Consider the following 22004-nt stretch of genomic DNA (forward strand, 5'->3'; position numbering starts at 1 on the left):
TATTCCTTCATGTTCAATAGGCATTTTTAATGTAACACTTTTTAAAATACTGGGTTTTTACATTTTAAGATTCCTGTATCTTCCTCTAGATCAGGGGTCTTCAGACCTCAGGGACCACTAAATTCATAATTTTAAATCTCATGGACTACTAACATGAATTTTTTTAAAAGATAAATAGTATTTAGTGCAGTATAAAAAATGCAAATAATTTTTTTTGCAGACCACCAAAATTTTCTCGTCGATCACCACTGGTCCACAAACCACTGGTTGGTGACCTCTGCTCTAGATAAATCACTCATCATTATTGGCCAACTTCAGTTCCTCGCCTAGATGGCAAAATTTTAATGTCCAATATTCAGATGCTAATTCCTGTAACTCCCGACTATTAGATTGATTGCGAGATCACCATGCATTTGAAAGTATGGTACCAGAATGGAAGGAGACAGACACGAGTTTCATATAGAACATAAATGCCACCATATTTATATAAGAAGCACCATCATTACTGATCACTTTTTATTTGGAGTCAAAAATGCCAGCAACAGAGCAGACTGAGTTGGCACATCAGGCTGGACAAATACGTGATTGTAGCCATATTTCCCACAGGCTATGAGCAGCAGCACTGAGTTTACATGTTGAGGCAACAACTGAGTTTTATCTTTCTGACACAATAAAAAGGATTGACAGCTACTGAACTGGTAGAAACCATGCAGGAGTTAACGAAGGTATGAATAGGTGTGCAATAAATATCTTCCTAAAAAATTAGACAAACAGGAGACTCACTTAATTTCATTAATAGTTAACATTGTTTTAAATATCAACTTTTGCAATACAGTATTAAAATTATTTTCAAATGTATCAACCTACCCCTAGTAAGTGGCTGCTTGCTATTGGCCTTAGTTTTAAACATGTTTTGCTGTCTTTTTGCACCAAATGACAGTATTTTAGTGATCCAATTTTGTAGTTTCTGTGAGTCTGGAATTAAGACATTTATTTCACACCTTACAGATGTATATAGGAACTCTACTGTTCAGAATCATCTTCGATTACTTCAATTCTGCGTGGCCCATAAAGTAGAACATAAGCTATATGCCAGTCTCCACCGCCCGATAACCTCAAAATATCTTCAGGGGTAACAATGCTGACTTTGTCATCATCGAATTTAATCCATTCATCTGTGGTATAAAAAAAACACCCATAGTAAGTAACACTTCAAATGACAATGTGAGAGCCAGCATGGTATAGTAATGAAGGTGCTGGCCTAGAATGGAGTTCTAGTGGGCATGAAAGCCACAAAGTGGCTTGGGCATGAAAGCCTGTTGGGTGACCTTGGGCATGTCATTCTCTCACAACCCAACCCACTTAAAAGGTTGTGGGGAAATTGAAGAGGGATTAGCAATACCTTGTTTTCTTTTGACCCAAGATACATAGTGTCCAGAAGAACTAGATCTTCCTTGATGAGTTAGCACTGCCTGTAGCTCATAATAACCACAATTACTGGAACCAATATCTGAGAAGGCAAAAAAGATGGTACAATGTGATATAATAGTAAACACTTTACATATTGTTATTCATTTATTTTGAAACTCTCACCTTCAGAATCAGAAAAGGGGAAGCAGATTAATCCCACAAAATACATTTGGGACAATTATTTCTATCCATCAATAAAATGCATTCTCAACTTTGCATGTTCCAATCCCCATTTCAGAATACAGAATAACAGTTGGAAAGGATCTGAGGTCTTCTAGTCCAATCCTCTCCTATGCTCAGACAGGAAGCCCTACACCATTTCAAACAAATGGTTGTCCAATGTCTTCCTAAAAACTTCTAGTGTTGAAAGCATTCATAACTTCTGGAGGCAAGTTGTTCCACTGATTAATTGTTCTGTCAGGGAATTTCTCCGTAGTTCTAGGCTGCTTCTCTCCTTGGTTAGTTTCCATCCCTTGCTTCTTCTCCTGCCTTCAGGTGCTTTGGAGAATTGGTTGACCACTCTTTTTTTGTGGTGACCCCTTAGATATTGGAACATTGCTATAATGTCACCCCTAGTCCTTCTTTTCATTAAACTAGACATACCCATTTTTTTATATGATTTAGTCTCCAGTCCTCTAATCATCTTTGTTGCTCTTCTCTGCACTTTCTAAAGTCACAACATCTTTTTTACATTGTGGCGACCAAAACTGGATGCAGTATGCCACGTGTGGCCTTACCAAAGCATCATAAAATACTATCAGCCCTTCACGTGATCTTGATTCTATCAATAAATCAGAAGAGAGCTGGAAGGGACCTTGGAGGTTTTCTAGTCCAACCCCCTGCTCAAGCATCCCTAGTCTTTCTTTTCTCCAGAATGGCCATAACCAATTCTTGCAACCATTCTTCATATGTTTGTTATCTCCAGATTAATCATAAGAGTTGCTCTTCTTTGCACTTTTTCCAAAGTCTCAATAATTTTTTGTAATGTAGTGACCAAAACTGGATGCAGCATTCCAGGTATGGTTTTACTGAGGCTTTTAAATGCGGTACGAATACTTCATGTGATTTTGATTCTCTCTCTCTCTTAATGCAGGCTAGGACTGTAATGGCTGCAGCACACTGCTGGCTCCTGTTTAGGTGATTGTCCACTAGGACTCCAAAATCCCTCTCTCAATTACTACTATTGAGCCAGGTACCACCTATACCAGGGGTCAGCAACCCGTAGCCTCTGGAGCCGCATGTAGCTCTTTCATCCCTCTGCTGTGCTTCCCTGTAGCCAGTCGGCTCCACAATTTATAGGGCTTTCGGTTAGGACAGGTAGAGGAAAGGATGCTGCACTATGGTGGGGGAACTGGACTTCTGTTCAGCAGAGGAAAAAGGACACCACACTAGGAGGAGACTTCCACTCGGCTCCGGAATTGAATGGGGGGCTTCCGTTTAGGACCTTTATGGTTCTTTGAGTGTTTAAGGTTGCCAACCCCTGACCTATACCATACCTGTGCATTTAATTTTCAAAAGATTGCTGGATGCTTTTAGAGTTTTTTTAAACTCTAAGCAGTCCCAAAATCTCACTGCTTAGACACTAGAGGTGAGAGAAGCCATTGAAATAAATCCATAATAGATATTTATAGGTATCACACCTATAGGTACAATAACAGAGTTAATCAGAGTGCTTGGCATTTAAAGTTGTACAACTGCATAGAATAGAATTGGCAAAATACTAGCATTGCTACTTTTGTAACTTTTTCTTCAGATCCATCACCTGCAGCAGACTACAGATTATTATTATTATTACTTTGAAACATTTAAGATACAAACATTTCAAGCTAGATTAAAATTAATGTAATAATTTTATTCAACACTGAATTTTTATAAAATAGAATCAGTACATTTATTTTAATCCATCATTTTGTATTAGTCATTTTTGAGATTCAAAATTAATTTGAAGTTAAAAGCTTGCTGAATTACCTCTGTTTATTTATGACTGCTTTGTTGGTGTATCAAGCTTCCAGAAATTCCCTAGTGTTTTTTTATTATTATTATTTAGCTTGATCAAGGATGCTCATGGCTTCTTAGTTAAAATGTTGATTGAATCTATCCATGTGTTGTGAAATTAAGCAGTTTTCATAGTATCTTCTGACTGTCCATTAGTTTGTGTGTCATGGAATTACTCCGTTACTTTTCCGCCTGTCTGCCCTACATAGTGGCTGTTACAATCCTTTCAGTGTACGTTGTAGACAACTCATACAATCATAGTTTCAGATATTCACTAATTGGTATTCCCAAATAATGTATCTGCTTTCCATTTTTAAGATAAAGCAGAGTAAAAATATCTGCTGTTCTTAAATGTCTTTCTACTTACCCTCAGAAAAAGAAAATGGTTCATACTTAATCTCCTTCTGTGAGCCATCACCTTTACTAGACTTGAAAAATAAAACAGAAAATGTTGGTTTGAGTTAATTTTGTAACTATAAAATATGGCATTAAAAATAAGCAAAATTCTAAGACAATTTCAATGTTATTATTCAGAAATGATTCATAAAATGAAAAGCTGAAATTTTAAGGCTCAGGTAATGGTGGTGGTTGCCCTGTTTCTTTAAGTTTAACAATTAATGTTAAATTAAAAATAATAATTATATATCCAATAAACTTCAGAAAATTGACAAATGAAAATGCAGCTGCAATAGACCATGGATTCTTTAAAAAAACCTCAACGATAATTCTTCACATTCCATATCAGTCTTTTTACTACAAATATTATTATTAAAAACATGATTAGCAGTATTCTTAATGATGTTTGGTTATAAGTTTAAGCTTGATAATACTAGACCTGATTTAAGAGTTACTTGTAAAGAAAATGCATATATTGTTAAATGAAATGTAAAGATTAATCAAAGTTAATGGGCTACTTACATTATTTGGTTGCTGGTTTACTTTTTTATCTTCCAGGTCCTTGAATTTTGATCGATATGAAACCATCTTTTCTTGAAGGCCTGGTGTACATAGTTCATATACATCCAACATAAGTGGAAATTTAACATCCTACAGCAATTTAAAAGAGTTTCATGATCATGTAAATTATATGAAGCAAATCAGCTGTCTTAGATCTTAATTCCACTCAGTTTAAAATAATACTGGCAATAATCTAAGATTTTAAACAAAGTATGTACACCAAGGCTCAGTATTTAACATTTTAAATGCCTCAGGAATATAGAAAACTGCTCTATTTCTTATCTGACCATGAATTCATCAAGTTCAGAATTGTACCATTAGCGCTATCTCTCAGGAATTTCTCAACTCCCATTTATATAGACTCCTAAACTGTAAAACATAAGCTCTATGCTTACTTTTCCATAGCCATAAATAGGAAATAAAAAAATAAATAAAAACCCATGTAATATTTTCCAGTATCCTATGCACTTTATTCTACATAATCTTTAGAATGCTTTAGCAAAAGAACCATGAAGCTGATACAATGCAATTTGGATGATTCTGCTTTCATAGTACAAAGAAGTATATCAGCATTTTAATTTAAATTACGTTGCAGCTGAATATCAAACCTTGATTGTTAAATGTATAAAATAAAGCATTACACCACATCAATCAAGTGAAAAGCTTAATATCAAATATACTTACTTTGAGAACTTTGGCATTCACAGATTCTTTCTCTTTATAAAAAAATCGAACCATTTGAATAGTAAGGTATGCAGGCAAACGACTTATCTTGGACTAAAAGAAAAAAAATCACTAGAATCAGTGGAAATGGAAAGCTACAGCAATTTAAAGCAGGAGCTATAAATGCATAAAAGAATGTTTACCACAAAGACAAAACAGATATCAGGGGATGCACAGTAGTGTTGAGATTTAAATTTTTTTACTACCAGTTCTGTGGGCGTGGCTTGGAGGCATGGCAGGGGAAGGTTACTGCAAAATCCCCATTTCTTCCTGATTAGCTGGGACTCGGTAGGCAGAGACTAGATGGGGGTGGGGCCAGTCAGAGGTGGTATTTACCAGTTCTCCAAACTACTCAAAATTTCCGCTACTGGTTCTCCAGAACTGGTCAGAACCTGCTGAATACCACCTCTGGTGCACAGGTTTTCAAACCAAAGGTATAAACAATACAAGTTATCTCTGTTTGGGTTATGCTACTCTCTTTCTATCCCCTGAAAAATATATATATATATATATATATATATATATATATATATATATATATATATATATATATATATATATATATATATATATATATATATATATATATATATATATATATATATATATATATATATAAATAAATAAATATAAGGTTCAAATCCCAGTAAGGGTATGGCTAGCTGATGAGAGCTAAATAGCTTGAAATAGATCTATACTAGTCTCCCTTTATTTATTTATCAGCACAAATACAACATATATATATATATAACATAAATGCACGCGTGCACACACACAGTAAAGATATATCTTATTTATAAAACATTACTTGCTACATATGTACATATTTATCAATTTGTGTCCCACCACAATCATGAAGTGATTCTAGGTAGCCAACTGATTATGACAAAGAAGTTTGAATAGGGAAGTCATATGACAATCTTTATGTCATAACAAAAGTACATCTATTTTTATTTCAATAACTTTTAAATCTTGCTTTACTTGTGTGTGTGTGTGTGTGTGTGTGTGTGTGTGTGTGTGGTATGTATGTATGTATGTATGTATGTATGTATGTATGTATATCTTAAAATGGTAGATCACAGGTACAGTTCCATTACTATAAAGGGATATTACAATGGTATCCTCACCGTTTTTAAATAAAGGGCATTCCTTTGCAATGTTGGTGATAATTTAGTTATTTCTTCTTGAAGACGCTATTAGAGAAATATATTTAAAAAGATAACAAAGATTAGTACATGTACAAAATTAAGCATGACATTTCATATGTCCTTTTTAAAATTCTGTGCAGCACTTTAAGTGATAAATGAAATAAAAATAAAAAACTATGCCCAAAATTTACTGAAATCTGAAAGCATTTTTCAAGAAATGAGGGAAGGAATACACAATAGCATAGAACCAAAAAGCTTTTTATGCTCATGCAACATGCATTCATCCAGTGAAATTATGATTACTTTTTGCTGCCAACTATCACATGTATTTCCACAAAGATATACATGGAGAGAGAAGTAATATAGCAGGGATGGGCAATTTGGATGTTGGATTCAAAATTCATATCCATATCCAGTAAATATGGCCACATCATCCAGGATAACGAGAGTAACAGTGTAGTAACATTTGGGTAAGCAAGGTTTTCTATTCCTCTTCCCTATACTACAAAATGAATATGGAATGGGCAACAATTTGGATTTAAAGGCAGCTGTATGTAAGTTCTTACAGGTACTTTTTTTTTTTTACCTTAGGATTATGTAGCTGCTTTCACAGCAGCAATGTAATTTCAGGAAAAGACAACCTTGATAAAAGGAGTTGAAAACACATTCTAAAGCACATTTTTGTCTTGGGACAGACTGTATATTACTTCTCTAAAATATATGAAACATACAACTGGAAATTGGAAAGTATATTTAGAACACTATTCCACATTTCAATTTTTAATTCTTATTTTAACACTTCATGTTTTCAAAAAATGAAAGAAACATATGTTAAATGAATGTTCACTGTTACATGTCTTAGAAAATGAAATATCAGGAAAGTCCAACAATCTTAAATTTCATGATCAAATCTGTTTCTTCTTTGTAGACCAAGATAAACTCCCTTAAATACAATGATGCAAAAGCTGCTTGAATAAAGATGCCACAGTAACTCACCAATTTAAGACCCGTGAAAAGATATTTAACTTCTTGATTGATAAAACAACTAAGCTGGAGTTGATTCTCTCTTCCTTTTGTGACTTCCTCCTCTTCTGCTTCTGTGCATTTCATGCTTCACAAAATATTAAGGACCAAATATGAAAAGTACTGAACTACCACTAAGCATGGAACTTAATGATTTGCAAAAAGTTATCTTGCTTTCAGAAAGCTTAAATTGCTGCAACAAAACAACAGTTCTTACATCAACACTACTACTTAGTGACAACCAGTTCTTTAGATAACTATTGATTTTTTTAATAAGCTGGCATAAACTTTTTAAAAACAATTTTAAATATAATTTATAGAAGCACTTAGCTACCAATTACAGAATACACTCGTAGTGAGGATTATCTCTTTAGTAAGTAAAATATATAAAATAAATCCTACACATACTAATTGCATTATCATGAGCATGCTTTGTTATTCCAGAATGTTTAGGATACATAGTTTCAAACTCAATACTGAAAAACTGGTCAATTAAGCTTTTCTTTTTAGGAGGTGCCGTTGCTGCCGTTTCTGAAACTGAAGAGTCAGTCTGTAAAAGCAAACAAATATATAAGCAACAATACAAACTGCTTATAATTTACTCTTACAAAGCTGACAGTTGTACTTTTAAAACAAGATATAGACCTAAAGGTGGCCAAAGAGAAAAAAAAAATGAATGGGTTACTTTGAACAAAACCTGGGAAACATAGATCTTGTTCAATTCTATGTCAAGCATTCTAAATCCAAAATTGGTTAGAAAAAGCCTTGGGTCGATATTCCAAGCAGATTTGGTTCAAATTGATAGCTTGCACAATATAAAACCAGTATTTTGGATTTACAAAGTTCCTTCAGAGCACTATGCAGCATCCATCAGCAACTTGTTAGAACATAACGAAAGATTAGCTTGTTAGACCAGGCCACGGCTCAACTAATGTGTCCTTTTGTTTCTCACAATGGCCGACCAGGTTTCAGTTCTAACAAACTGGAGATGACCATACGTCTCTTCCCCTGTGGTTTCCGTGCAGCTGGTATCGATAAGCATACAAGTGCTAACCTGGATCTAATATTGAATCTTCAAAACTAATTCCGTTTGACAGACCTGTCCTCTTGTGTGTTTTTCCATTTCCCTTTAAACAAGCAAGCATGTCTGCTTCATGTTAACCAATTCTGCAGATTAATTATATGCTTTATTAATAAGCCTGTTTTGCCTGTTCTTAATTTTTTTGCCACATGGATGACTCAACAGTCCTAGCATTTTGAGAAGAAAAACTTTTCCTTATCCATTCTTTTCATGGCAAGCATGTTTTCACATGTTTTGCTCACCTCCTTACTCATCTTTTTTCTATGCAAAAAAGTCCCAAACATTCAAATCTTTTAGTGTATGGAACTTACTTTGGCTCGTATTGAATTTTTTATTTCTACTGAACCAGATTCGTCATCTGGCTAACTATTAACCCAATTTAAAGAGATCTCTTTGGAATTTTTCACAATCTTGTTTTCCCATACCCAGAATAATCTGATATTATCTATATTTCAACTCACTGCATACTAACTATTGACCCTAATAAGTTGTTGTGGTTGTTAAGTCGAGGGTTGTTGAGACTGGATGGGATTTTCTTTTATTAATTTAAATATATTTTTTCAAAGAAGAGATCTACAGGTTTCACAGATTCTGAAAAAGGTCTATGGAATAAAAAGATTAACTCCTGATTTAGGTACTTTCAACATCTTACCTGCAATCAAATCAAACTTTTATTGTTAAATATTATTATTAATATTAATATTATTGACTATAAAACTCAGCTGCAGCCCAGAATTAGTCTCCATTATTTCCAGTAAAGACTTACTTCCATTACTGCATCACCTTCAATACCTTCTAACTTTTGCTGCAGTACTCGCATCATCTGTACCCAGCATTCATTGGCATCCTACGGAATACGATAAAAGATAAAACTAGATCACGGGAATCTAAGACAAATATATGTTGAGCATGTATCATAAGCACATCATATAAAAACACAAACACATTTGTATGCACACAGGTGCATACAAACAACAAGCAAGACACACTTTTTTACTTTGTTTATTCTAAAATGTTTTCTTCAGCAACTAGGACTAGAAGCTGCTAAAGAATAATAAAAATATAGCTATTAATTACCTTTATGGAAATGGTAAAACAAAAGATACATTTTTACATAAAATATGCAGCCTGCAAAAGAGAAATTAAAAAGTATCTACCTGTTGAAGATATTGGCCTTGATCTCCTTTCTCTGCAAACTGAGGAAAGGCCATGTGTAAAAACTGGAGAAGAATGATGGGAGGGATACTGGAGGAAGTTTTGTCCATAGAATCAAATAAATCTCTTAAAGCTTAAAAATAAAATAAAACAAAAAACAATAAATTTCATAGAAATGCAAGTTTGTATAATAAATGAAGCATATTCCTCAAATGCAAACTCTTTATCTAATGCATAATACAATTATTATTTTGTAGCAAAATGTTATTTAAATATATAAATGCACTATCAGTCTATTTAAAAAATACTGTACAATTGATTATATCATGCAAGTGAAACAATCTATATTGTTGCATGGAGAAATTTTATACAGGTTAGTGCAGCTGTTGGGACAGAAACTGCTGTTGTTAAGCAATGCAGTCATAAAAGTATGTCACATGACCATGTCGCTTAGCAATGTTAATTGCAGCAGTCCTGGTTGTTGCTGTTAAGTGAGGATCATTAAACCACTACGAACGGACCTCCAGTGATTGCAACTTTCAAATTCCTGCTGGCTTTCCCAATGACTTTCCTCATGGAAAGCTGGCAGGGAACTTCGGAAATCATGATCATATGACAGCAGGAATGTTGCAATGACCAGAACTCCAAGGATCATTATAAATCCTTCTTATTCGGTATCATTGCAAATTTGAACAGTTGTTGCTTATCTTAGACATTTACTTCATGCAAGTCATTTAAGACTAAGCCACGACAGCATATAATAGGTGCAGCTTCAACTCTACATTACAAAAGTGAGTCATATCAATCTACTTTCAAAGTGGGACTCTAGTGGAACAAAATGCAATTAATAGGCTACTAACCATGTACAAATAGTCGTCACTTTACGACGATAATTGAGCCTGCAATTGTGGTCATGTTGTGATGGTTATAAAGCAGATCATCACATGACCTTGCCCAATTTGACAATCTTTTTTGCAGTGGTCAAGTGAATACAGCAGTTATAAAGCACACACATTGCTAGATTGCCAAGTGGTCAAAATATGGTCACATGATTTCCAGGGGTGGATAGGGAAGACACGTCAGAATTTTGAATTCAGGGCGTAAGTCTGTTTTCAAGGTTTGCTGTAACTTCAACTAGTTACTCAGTGACCAGTCGTAAGTCGAGGACTACATGTACTGTAAAACTAATATAGAAAGTTAATTATAATCACACATCTGACTTAGTTCTTATCCAATCTAGCATAAGGCCACAACATGATATATATAAAACAAATGTATATATATTCCCGTTAGCAATTACATTCAGCCTATCATGTATAATATAAGTTCTGTACATGCAACTGACTTCTGGTTCTTTAAGGCTGTGCTGAATGTTGCTTAGTAATGTAGTAAGATTTCAACAACTTAAAAGATAAAACAATGTTTCCCTGCACATTTTTGTTACACTGAAATAATGAACAAACAGATTGGGCAAGATTAACCTAACAAACCAAATAATCAAATATTTTGCATCCATTTAAGAGATCTAGCTAGAGGAGTGCCTAATAAGGAGAAACATAAGCAATTCTACAGAGTAGCCAATGAACATACCGTCCCAAAATCTGATAACAGCATATTCAATAGTTGACTGTTCCTGATTTGTTTTTTCTTAAATGAAATGGCATAAATCCTAATATCCTGGTCAAAGGCAATAAAGTAAACAAGCAGCACTCATTTTCCAGTGTTCCAAGTATTTCTGGATTTTAAAAAGCTGCAAATTTCAAAAGGAAATTTTTTTAACAGTGATCAATATTTGGCTACAATTCAAAAGGTGGTAATTAAACTCAAAATCTATCAAATGCTTTAAATTGTGCTAGGGAAAAAAAACAAAGTATCTTCTGAGCAACATACTGGCCATTTTATCTGAGGTAGCTAAATATCAGAAAACTCTGCTTTGCTCTAGAAATACAAACCTGCAGTAATATACTGAGCAGAAGCCATTTCCCCTGAAGCTCTTAAGGCACCAGCATACCTAAAAATGTTTAAAACATATAGTTAGTTTGGCCTTAGATTCAACACAATATAGAAATAAAGTTAAAACGGCTTTCATCTGGAAACTGAGATTCATCTGTGAGATTTTGATCACAATCAAGAACGTTGTTAAATTGTGACTACAAAACCAAGATGATTTTGAATTCTTACAGTTTGGAAGCCTTAGTTAGGCTGATTACCATCATAACTGAATGTGTACTTTAGCTGCACATAAATAGAAAGCACACATTCAAATTTGGAGGAAGATATATTAACTTTGAAACATGTAGAGATTATATTAGTTTTAGCTGTTTTAAGGTTTCACCGAAAGATACAATTGACCAGGTATGCCTAATTTTTTGCATCAACTGTAAATCATGCCTTCATGTAAGGATTCTTTTAATAGTTCAACCATTCATTTATTACCACAAAGTACATAGAGTCCTCCACTTACAACTTTTCATTTAGTGACTGTTCAAAGTTACATTATTGAAAAAGGTGAGTTATGACCATTTTTCAAACATGATCGTTACACCATCCCCAATGTCATATGAACAAAATTTGGACACTTGACAACTGGTACGTACTTATGACAGTTGCAGTATCCCAGGGTCATATGATCATTGTGATTTTCTGACAAGCAGTCAATAGGGAAGCCAGATTCACTTCACAACCATGTTACTAACTGAACAACTGCAGTGATTCACTTAGCAACTGTGGCAAGAAAGATCGTAAAATGGGCAAAACTCACTTAAAAACTGTCTCAAAATGTTGGACTAAACTGTGGTCATAAGTCAAGGACTACCTCTAAAAGAAGGAATATGTGACCTGAAATCTGGTTGCACCTAATAGGTCATGTGTGCTTCTCACTATGTTGTACGCATCAAATAAACACATCAAGCTAATTGTATGGATCAGGCCAAAACCACCTCTGCCTACAATTCTATTCTATTCTATTCCTACAGTAGCCAACAAAAGTATGTCATAGAAAGCTCATGAGTGACTGTGGCGCAGTGGTTAGAATGCAGTTCTGTAGGCTACTTCTACTGACTGATGGCTGCCTGTAATTTGGCAATTCAAATCTCACCAGGCTCAAGGTTGCCTCAGCTTTACATCCTTCCGAAGTGGGTAAAATGAAGACCCAAATTGTTGGGGGCAATATGCTGACTCTGTAAACCGCTTAGAGAGGGCTGTAAAGCATTGTAAAGCAGTATATGAGTCTTAATGCTATTGCTATTAGGTGGAGATGGATGAAATAGCGATATCTTGCTCATATTGCCAGCAACTGAAATAAACCTTCTGTATTCTTTACCAAAGGAAATACTGTATGGCCATCTGCACTAGCTACAGACTGCCTTTATAATCAAATATAATTTTTAATTAAATATATCTAAATGATACCATCTTTGCATCTTGTAGGCATTCCATATTTAACCATTTGATTTTGAAGAAGTGTGTTTCAATATAATCCTGATGAGCTATTTAATTAGACTGTCCCAATACTACCGTAGTATTTTAAAGAAAAAGGTCTACTATTTTGAAAGGAAAATTCCTTACTCATTTTCCCAATCCTATCTCATTCCACTGCCTTCTCCAGTATCTCTAGCAGCCAAATAGCCAGTACTCTCTCCAGATAACACAACGCTTAATTTTACTGATAGTTTCATAAAATTTAGCTTTAAATCATTTTTACTGTTGGTTGACATATTCAACTGCTTCTATTATGTATATTTTATTATATATTTTATGTTAAGAGCCAGTTTGGTCTAGTAATTAAGACACTAGGCTAGAAAGCAGAAGTCTGTGAGTTCTAGTCCCTCCATAGCCAGTAAAGCTGGCTGGGTGACCTTGGGTCAGTCACTCTCTCTCAACTGATCTCATAGGGCTATTGTGGACAAAATAGGAAGAGGAAGGTGTGCTGGATATGATTACCATCTTGATTTACTTATAAAAATAATAAAGGTGGGATACAAATAAATAAATAAACATAAAAATATTTCTGAATAATTTATAAATATACATGAAATAAAAGAACCAGTAGTTTACATTTACATTCCACTCAAAAAAGAGGGATTCATTCCCCCCCGCCTTTCCATTGCAGCCCACTTTAGCTCCTAAAAAACTTCCCCTAAAAGTCAGGGAATCCTCTGAAACAATCTAAATGTGTCTGGGGAAGCTATGTAAGGACAGAGAAGGTAGGAACTGGAAAGGCCAACTCTGTGAGCAAAAACATGCTCTGCTTCTTTAGAAGCATTTTTGGATACAAATCACAAACTTCAAGGATAATTTATTTCATAAAAGGTTGCTTAACGAAACACTTCATTCATTTAAAATGCTTTCAAGTGGGATCACCTCTAAAATCTTCCCTTTACATACATAATCCTTGATAGTCCTATATTTCAAAGATGCTGCCATTGTTAACCAGAGTCGTGCGCAGAGACGCTTTGTAGAATGTAGAATAGTTAATACTATTTGACTTCTTATAGAATTTACAGAGTGTTAACAGAAAAAGTAACATTAAACTTGAAAAAAAAACATTTTAAGGATATGCCAAATTAATTTTGCTAATATTGTAGTATCTTCATTTTCCAGTATACTAGAGTCTGCAGTAATAGTACGTTTAAAATATGAGCTGCAAATATGAACTCTGAATTCCACTTGCAGAATAGATTTCAACACACACTGGATTCCTATTACAGTTCTACCACAAAATTTGAATTATATATTTCAGGTTTTCATTGGAAATCTAAAATTTTAAATGAACTTTACTACTTAAACATATTCTAGCTTTCCTTTCCTATACAAAATGCTACTAGCTACTCTTCATACTATTTCATATTTTAAAAATGAATAAAATTAAGAGCATTTTATTTGTAGTTATGATACCTACCTCTTGAGAGCTTCTTTCAATTCTGGCACAGAGCGAATACACTGAACTGTAGCATTCATATAACAAGTATTCCCAAGATTTGTTAATCCACACGGTAATTCCATCTGTCATAAAAAGATTAAAATGTTTGCTTTATATTAAATATTGTATTTTTAGAAATGTTTTTTTTTTTGAGCATGACATCTCTTTACTGAACAAGATACGTATTTGTACCAGTTCAAAAAATGCTGCATTTGTACAATGATATCTGTCCTTAGCTGTATCTCATTTGCACTGTTATTTTATTTATTTGGGTGCCAGCTGACTCCAACAGACTATTCAGAAATATCTGAAAGATTATGTTTTCCAGAATTAACTGCCTATTCACTGTCCACCTATATTAATCCTCTTTTGAAAAAGAGAAATAATACTTTATTCTTCCAGAATTTTTAATGTTTGGTTAGCTAGCTATTCTTTTGTTTAGTAATTTTAAATTGTTATATTTCAAAACAGAGTATTAGAATTACTGGACAATTTGGATGTGTGTCTGTGTATCCCTCCCAGTGACTGGGCAGTTCACAAAATGACAAAAATAATAATAAAACCACGTAACAATAAAAACAATAAAAATAGAGTAAAAAGGTAGCAAAACAATGAAAAGTACATATATAACTCAGAAGGCTTTAACTACCCTAGCCAAAAAGCTTGGCCCTGCTAAACGCCATGAGTGAGAGCCAACCCCAATGGAGCAGAGAGAAAGGGCACTTTGAAATCCTAACAAATAGCATGTTTAATCAAAGAATGTGCGCACCTCATTGAATAGAATCAACCAGGCAGATACTATGGAACATGGGTGTCAAATTCGATCCTGTTATGTGACATCACATGACATATTGTGACATTTTTCGCCTTTGCAGAACTGGGGTAGGCATGGCCTGCATGTAATGCATCCAGCCCGCAGGCCACCAGTTTGACACCCCTGCTATGGAAGATAACTGATCCCACAAATAACCAGGCTCAATGCTATGTAGGCTTTATAAGAAATGACTGACACCTTCAATCGCACTTGAAAGGAAATTGGCAACTGATGAAGCTCACAAAGCAGAGGAGTTAGATGGATATACAGAGGCATCATCGTGGCTACCCTCTATGCTGGAGAGTGGTGCAGCAATAAGCTGTGAAGTAACCAGGATTAAGAGGCTGTAGGGTCTACCCAGGAAAATGTACAACTAGCACATCAACTGGAGATTGAGAAGGGATTTCTAGCTGCAGCCGCTATCTGCTCACTGAGTAGCAGTGGTGGGTTCCGGATCCTGTTCCAACGGGTACGGTTGAAACAGCACCGGTGTCATCCACCTGGATACCCCAAAGTGGACCTTTACTGTGAATAATATATTACTTCTCATTAAATTTGAGGTCATGCATTTCTCCGAATTCAAAACTGTGAACATAATGAAAAGATAGGCTCACTGCTGATGCTAACTGTTCTTCTGTCATATCTTCAACAAAGACAGGCCGGGCTATTGGTTCTTCAGGAAGTGCGTCAGCAGAGCCCATCATTAATAAGGTCATCCCCTATTGAAAAGGTGCAACAAGTTTATCAGCAGATGCTCTAAAAAATTAAATATGATCATATACATTAGCCTTCAAGAAGTTAGTTTTAAAATAAAGGTCAAAAGCAGTTTTGAGTCTTTTTTATGTTAAAGGGTATTATGGCACATACAAATTTAAATTATGATTATTTTATTACCTTTTGAAAAACAGTGCAAAATATTAATATATGCCATTCTGATCCTTAAGGAACCAAAGTATTTACCATACGCTTAACTTGCTGAAAAGTTACTCCTCTTTTTTCTAGTGGTTCCCCTACTACAAAAATCAAATAATATCAGCAATCACATTTGGGTTCTCATTTTTAATTTTGATTGTCTTAAATATATGTAAATATATCACAGTACTAAAAGCAGTGTTTAACTCTTTATAACTGTAGACTTAGAATTTAAAAAGTAAGACAATATCTGCCAACTGAATCCTCCTCTTATAGTTCCCCATTTCCAATCACATCATACTTTGAATCATTCTCAATTGAGGCCATAGAGAAGAGGTAAAACCCTGCTCTGTGAAGCTGTTATACATAGAAAACATCCAAACCATATATGTAATGCAATCATGTAATACTTACACTTTTTATTTTGATATTACCCCAATCATCATCCTATTTGAAAGAAAGAAAATAAATGTAAACTTTTCCCAATAATAGTAAGATGACTCAACAGATTCAACAAATACACAACAGCTAAAGAAGAAATCACCAAAGGTAATTACTGTAGATCTCATAGCAAGGGCCAAAAATTCATCAGAAAATGTACAAAAATAATTTTATATTATATTTAATTCATAAATTATATAAGATTATAAATTTATGCTGATATGTTCATTATTGCCATAATGCATTAAATGTGTAAAAAATACAATAGCAAGTATGTGATAAAATATTATCCAACTCTACCTTTAAAGTTCCACCTTTCACCATCACTTTCTGTCTGTCAGGCTGAACTCCAGTCAAAGCAAAAAGCTGTGCTTTGAATACCATTGGAGGTTCATCTGTATTCAGCTCCACTCCATCGAATTTTTCTTTGCCCCATTTTACATTAACTGAAAAACAAGGATTTTAATATTAAAAATTATACATGCTATACATAACTCCTGATTTGGCAGCAATTATTAGACATACAAATTATAAACAATGAATATAAATGTATATTAAGAATGCCTTTCCTAAAAATTATACCTCAGTTTTGGCTATACTCCTGACTGTCTGCATTATCAACACACATGAATATTCTGCAACTTGCAACAACAAGAAGAGTCTTTACTGAAATACCAAGTTTACATTCATACAACATATTGTTAAAACTGATAACACCAATTTCTAAGAAGCATGCATCATATGCTATTCCTACATTATAGGAGTTGAAATAACATGGAGTGAATACAATTCCCTTTTTCTTTCTTTTATGCTTCTCATGTGACAGTTTTGTGGGAAATCAACACTCTATGTGAACAATCTATTCTGTTCCAGGACCTTTTTTAAAAAAACCTGCTTTGAAATATGACTGCTTGCCTTTCCTATAGGTAGAAGAATTCATTGCAGGGTATACACAGTATTAATTCTCTAAACAAGCCTTCCCTCACTTTACATTCTTCCTTGTCTGGGAGACTATGATGTTTATTATGCCTGGTAACATACTACTTGGTAAAATAAAAGTTAGTGGATTGGAATCTACAAGTCTTCAACTTACAACCACAATTGAGCCCAGAATTTGTTGCTAAACAAAACAGCTGTTAAGTGAGTTTACTCCATCTTATGACCTTTCTTGCCACAGTTATTAAGTGAATCTCTAGAGTTGTTAAAAGTGAGTAATATGTTTGTTGTGAATCTGGCTTCAGCCTTGATTTTTGTCAAAAGGTCTCAAATGCAATCATCATAAATATGAATCAGCAACCAAGCATCTGAATTTTGATCACATGACCATGGGGAAGCTGCAATGGTGCTAAGTGTGAATAATGGTCATAAATCACTTTTTTCAATGCCGCTATAGCTTCAAATGGTCACTTAACAAATGCTTATAAGTTGAGGAATACCTGTAGTTTGGGAACAACAAATGCATTAGGTCTCAATGACAGCATCATCACTATTTTTATTATAGAAATTCATCTTTACCTTTTACAAGACCAAAGCACAAATATATTATTACATGAGAACCACAAGTCCCTGAGACAGTTGAATGACAGAAGCACTTAGGTTTTTTCACTGCAATATAACTTACATTAGATCAATTTCCCTATTTGACCCCTGCTAATCTTCAAATGCACTCATAACTGTAAGCGTGAAAAAATAATTACTCTGTTCAAGTTTTGCAGGTTTTCTCCAAAAAAAACCCGGGCTGTAATATGACCGAGTGCTATTCCTCTTCAAAATCACCCAGGAAAACGCAGGCCGGGGCGATGGTTGAGATTGCAGAGAATGAACTCTTTCACACACACACCACCAACCACGCCTCGGGCAGCCTTGTTTTCTCCTCGCCCTTTCCTTCCCCGTCGATGTTTCCCACCTTTCCCCATCAAGGCAACCCTTCCTTGACAGGGCGGCACGAAAGCATGTCGTCTACCCCGGCCTTCCTTCGGCAAAGCTCAAGAGAGGAGGGATCCGGTCGGGCGGACACGTTCCCTCCCCACCCACCGCCGCGGGTCCCTGCCTCAGCGAAGGGCAGGAAAGCGCAAGACCCTCCAGCTTCGGAGGCCTGAGAGGGGAGAAGCCGAGCTAGGCCCTCAGGAGGCGGAAAGGCGAGGACGAGCGAGTCCCACATTCGCGAGAGGCGGCTGGCCAGACTCACCTGTGAAAAGCGGCATGGCTGGCGGGCTAAGCAAGCAAGGGGAACGAGCGAGCTCAAGACCCAAGACGGAGCTATAGCAGCGCGACACCTTCCTCTCTCCCTCCCTCCTCCCTCCCTCGGGGTCTTATTCAAACCGGCCCCTCAGGATGACGCTGCAAGCGCGGATGGCTGCGCACGCAGCTCCGGAAAAGGCTCCACCACCTCCTCCTCGGCTCTGCTGCTGGAGATCCTAGACTAGGAAGGAAGCAGGCCCTGAGGCTGTTGGGCTGCGTTGCACTTGCGACGGAGGTTTCTCCCGCACGTTTCTCTCCGCCGCCACCGCCACCACCCCTGGCTCTATCAACCTTTCTTTTTACTGGTTCCGGCTACTGGTGCCACTAAAACAAGAGAATAGAGCTTAATCTAGCGAAATGGGCGGAGAAATTAAAAGTGTTTATCCCGCTGTAAAGATAGCGGTGTTATCGGGGCATTCACGATTTGGTTGGGCTGAGGGTGTGTGTGATGAAAATTGAAGTGCAATTCCTTCGGGAACAATATAAATTCAAAAAAAAGCTGCATTGTCATTAATCTATATTTTTATTTATTTTGGTTTGTCAAGCATGTATGAGAAAACAAGTATAAGTATGGATATAACATATGAACATATAAGTATAAGCAGGTATACATACATAAGAAATGAGTACAAATAGATGGGGACAGTAGGACAGGGACGGTAGGCAGGCTGGTGCACTTATGCACGCCCTCTTACAGACCTCTTAAGAATGGGGCGAGGTCCACAGTAGACAGTTTAAGGTCGAAGCTGTGGGGATTTGAGGATGCAGCAACAGTATCAGGTAATACATTCCAGGCATTGACCATTCTGTTGCTGAAGTAATATTTTCTGCAATGAGTTTGGAGCCGTTTACTTTGTATCTATTGTTTGCCCATATTGCAGTTGAAGCTGAAGTACTCATTGACAGGTAGGACATTGTAGCGGACAATTTTGTGTACTAAGCTTAGGTCAGACCATAGGCAGTGTAGTTCTAGGTTGTCCAGGTCCAAAATTTCAAGCCTTGTGGCATAAGGTATTCTATTATGAGCAGAGTCTTATATAGACTTGTACAATTCTAAATTAATTTAGATTAAATTGTTATTCCTTGGCATTACCAAACCCATGAAAACAAAGTTTCAATCCACCCTGATTTTTTTCTCCCTGTGTATCCAATTCAGAGTTTTCACTAATTACCACAAACTACAATTAAGCAAGTTTTTATTATATCCTATAGTGACCATAACACACAGCATGAACTATGCAACAGATAATAGCAACATACTGAGTTATCCCTTTATAAAGCTGATATTTGATGACAATAATTTCTGTGCTTTTGTTTGTTAGATTACAAAATCTAGCTTGTAATGCAAAATAGCATTTTGGCTATCTGGCATCTCAATAGACATTGGCAATTATATTAGACTAATTTAGAAAATGTTAATTATGAAACAGTATAGTCCTAGTGATTTGCACATTTCTTTTGTATATCTCCTGCAATGAGAACTTTGTTGAAGTAAAATGCTTGCAAAATTAAATGCATTAAAAGATACCACTCTGGTAACCCTTAATTCAAACAAGTATAGGCAAGGTTGAAATATCTCAACTACAGTAGATAAGAATGTATTTTCTGTGGTATGGATAATCCTTGATTTACAACTGTTAATTTAGCAATTGAAGCTTTAAAAGCATTGGGGAAAATGACTTGCAGCATCCTCAGTCATGTGATAAAAATTGGATTTATAACAGTTGGAGCATCCCAAGGAAATAGAATCATTATTTATGATTTATGATTTCCTAGTCACTTCTTACTAGCAAAGTCAATGGGGACCTGGATTTGCTTAATGACCATATAATTCACTTAGCTGTGGCAAAAACAGTTATAAAATCGAGCACAATTCATTTCACCACCACCTTACTAAGCAATGAAAATTCTGATCCCAACTGTGGCATATGTTGAGGATTGTACTCAATTTGATATGATCACAGATCAACACTACAGGGACAGTAAGGAAACCCCACAAGGAGCTATATAAATGTTATATTTATCCTGCCTTTATATTTTTATAAGTAACTCAAACATCAAGCATACCCAATATCCCTATTTTCCCAACAACCATGTGAGGATAGGTTGGAGTGTGTGTGTGACTGGGTCAAAGCCACTAGCCAATTTCATGCCAACAGATTCCTGGTTTCTAGCCTGGTGCTTAACCACTAGATCAAACCAGCTCTTATCAATGTAAATAACAGTCTAATCCTATTATTCATAATTAGGAGTTGATGACTCATTTCTATTGTCTGGTATTGAAGTAAAGGACTGGTGCTTGTTTTATATAGAGAGAAAATAATAAATATGATAAAATATACAGGAAAATAAATACATAAATATGTTACATTGTTGGTGCTTATTGCAGAAGCAAATCCTTTTAAAGGTTGTTGAATGCAATTTTGCTTGTCTTTTGTTTTTAAAAAAGAATGTTGTTAAACAGCATTGCTTCAACTATCTCCCAGCTGGACACTTGGATTCCCTTTCTCCCAACCCACCCCACCACCCCAATCCATTGCAAATTTTAAAAAAAACAATTAAAACTTTCAATAATTTTTTTGATGCCCACTATGTTTTTTTAACAAGATAAAATGTGTGATATTGGATAGTTTTCCCCCTACTAATTATTGAAAGCATACTTCTGAAAAAGCCATGGAGCACTAAAACAACTTTTTTGGCAATTCAAAGATTCATTGGTTTATTTTATTGCAGCATAATGTTTTACAGGCAACAGCTACTCCAAATGATTCATGAAATGGATTTATAAAGTGGCAAATATATACATATGGGTTGAGGAATACCAAAGAACAAACCATCAAAATAAAAATTTAACAGTAATAAAAACACAATCTAATACATTATATAGTTGAAATTGTTGCATTAAAACACATATTTTACTGACACTGCAGGGAGGGGCCTGACACCAAATTCACAACCAGGCATGATTAGATGTTTACAATTACACGTCACAGGAATGAATTCTTCAACATTATAAAATAGCCCCTGGAGATTAAACAAATCGAGTAACCTAAATTTTGGGCTTAGGCATAATTCTCCAGAATGCATGGCAACATTTCATAGATGGGCTAGTATTATTCTGCA

At 35.3% G+C, this 22004-nt stretch overlaps 1 protein-coding gene across 1 annotated transcript; it reads right to left on the reverse strand.

Annotated features, from left to right (window-relative positions):
* Nucleotides 1–498: 498 nt before the first annotated feature.
* Nucleotides 499–18985, reverse strand: USP14 (ubiquitin specific peptidase 14). Its single transcript, XM_032222491.1, has 16 exons — nt 18829–18985; nt 16941–17086; nt 16614–16646; nt 15902–16006; nt 14453–14556; nt 11505–11563; nt 9555–9685; nt 9164–9244; nt 7775–7866; nt 7290–7404; nt 6273–6338; nt 5107–5199; nt 4384–4512; nt 3833–3893; nt 1403–1510; nt 499–1175 (listed from the first exon to the last, which is right to left on the reverse strand). Exons 1-16 carry the CDS (start codon nt 18842–18844, stop codon nt 1024–1026), a joined length of 1491 nt encoding a protein of 496 aa, XP_032078382.1. The 5' UTR covers nt 18845–18985; the 3' UTR covers nt 499–1023.
* Between the last annotated feature and the right edge of the window lie 3019 nt (nt 18986–22004).

This window comes from Thamnophis elegans, chromosome 8, assembly GCF_009769535.1.
Source record: "Thamnophis elegans isolate rThaEle1 chromosome 8, rThaEle1.pri, whole genome shotgun sequence".
NCBI classification, from domain to species: domain Eukaryota; kingdom Metazoa; phylum Chordata; class Lepidosauria; order Squamata; family Colubridae; genus Thamnophis; species Thamnophis elegans.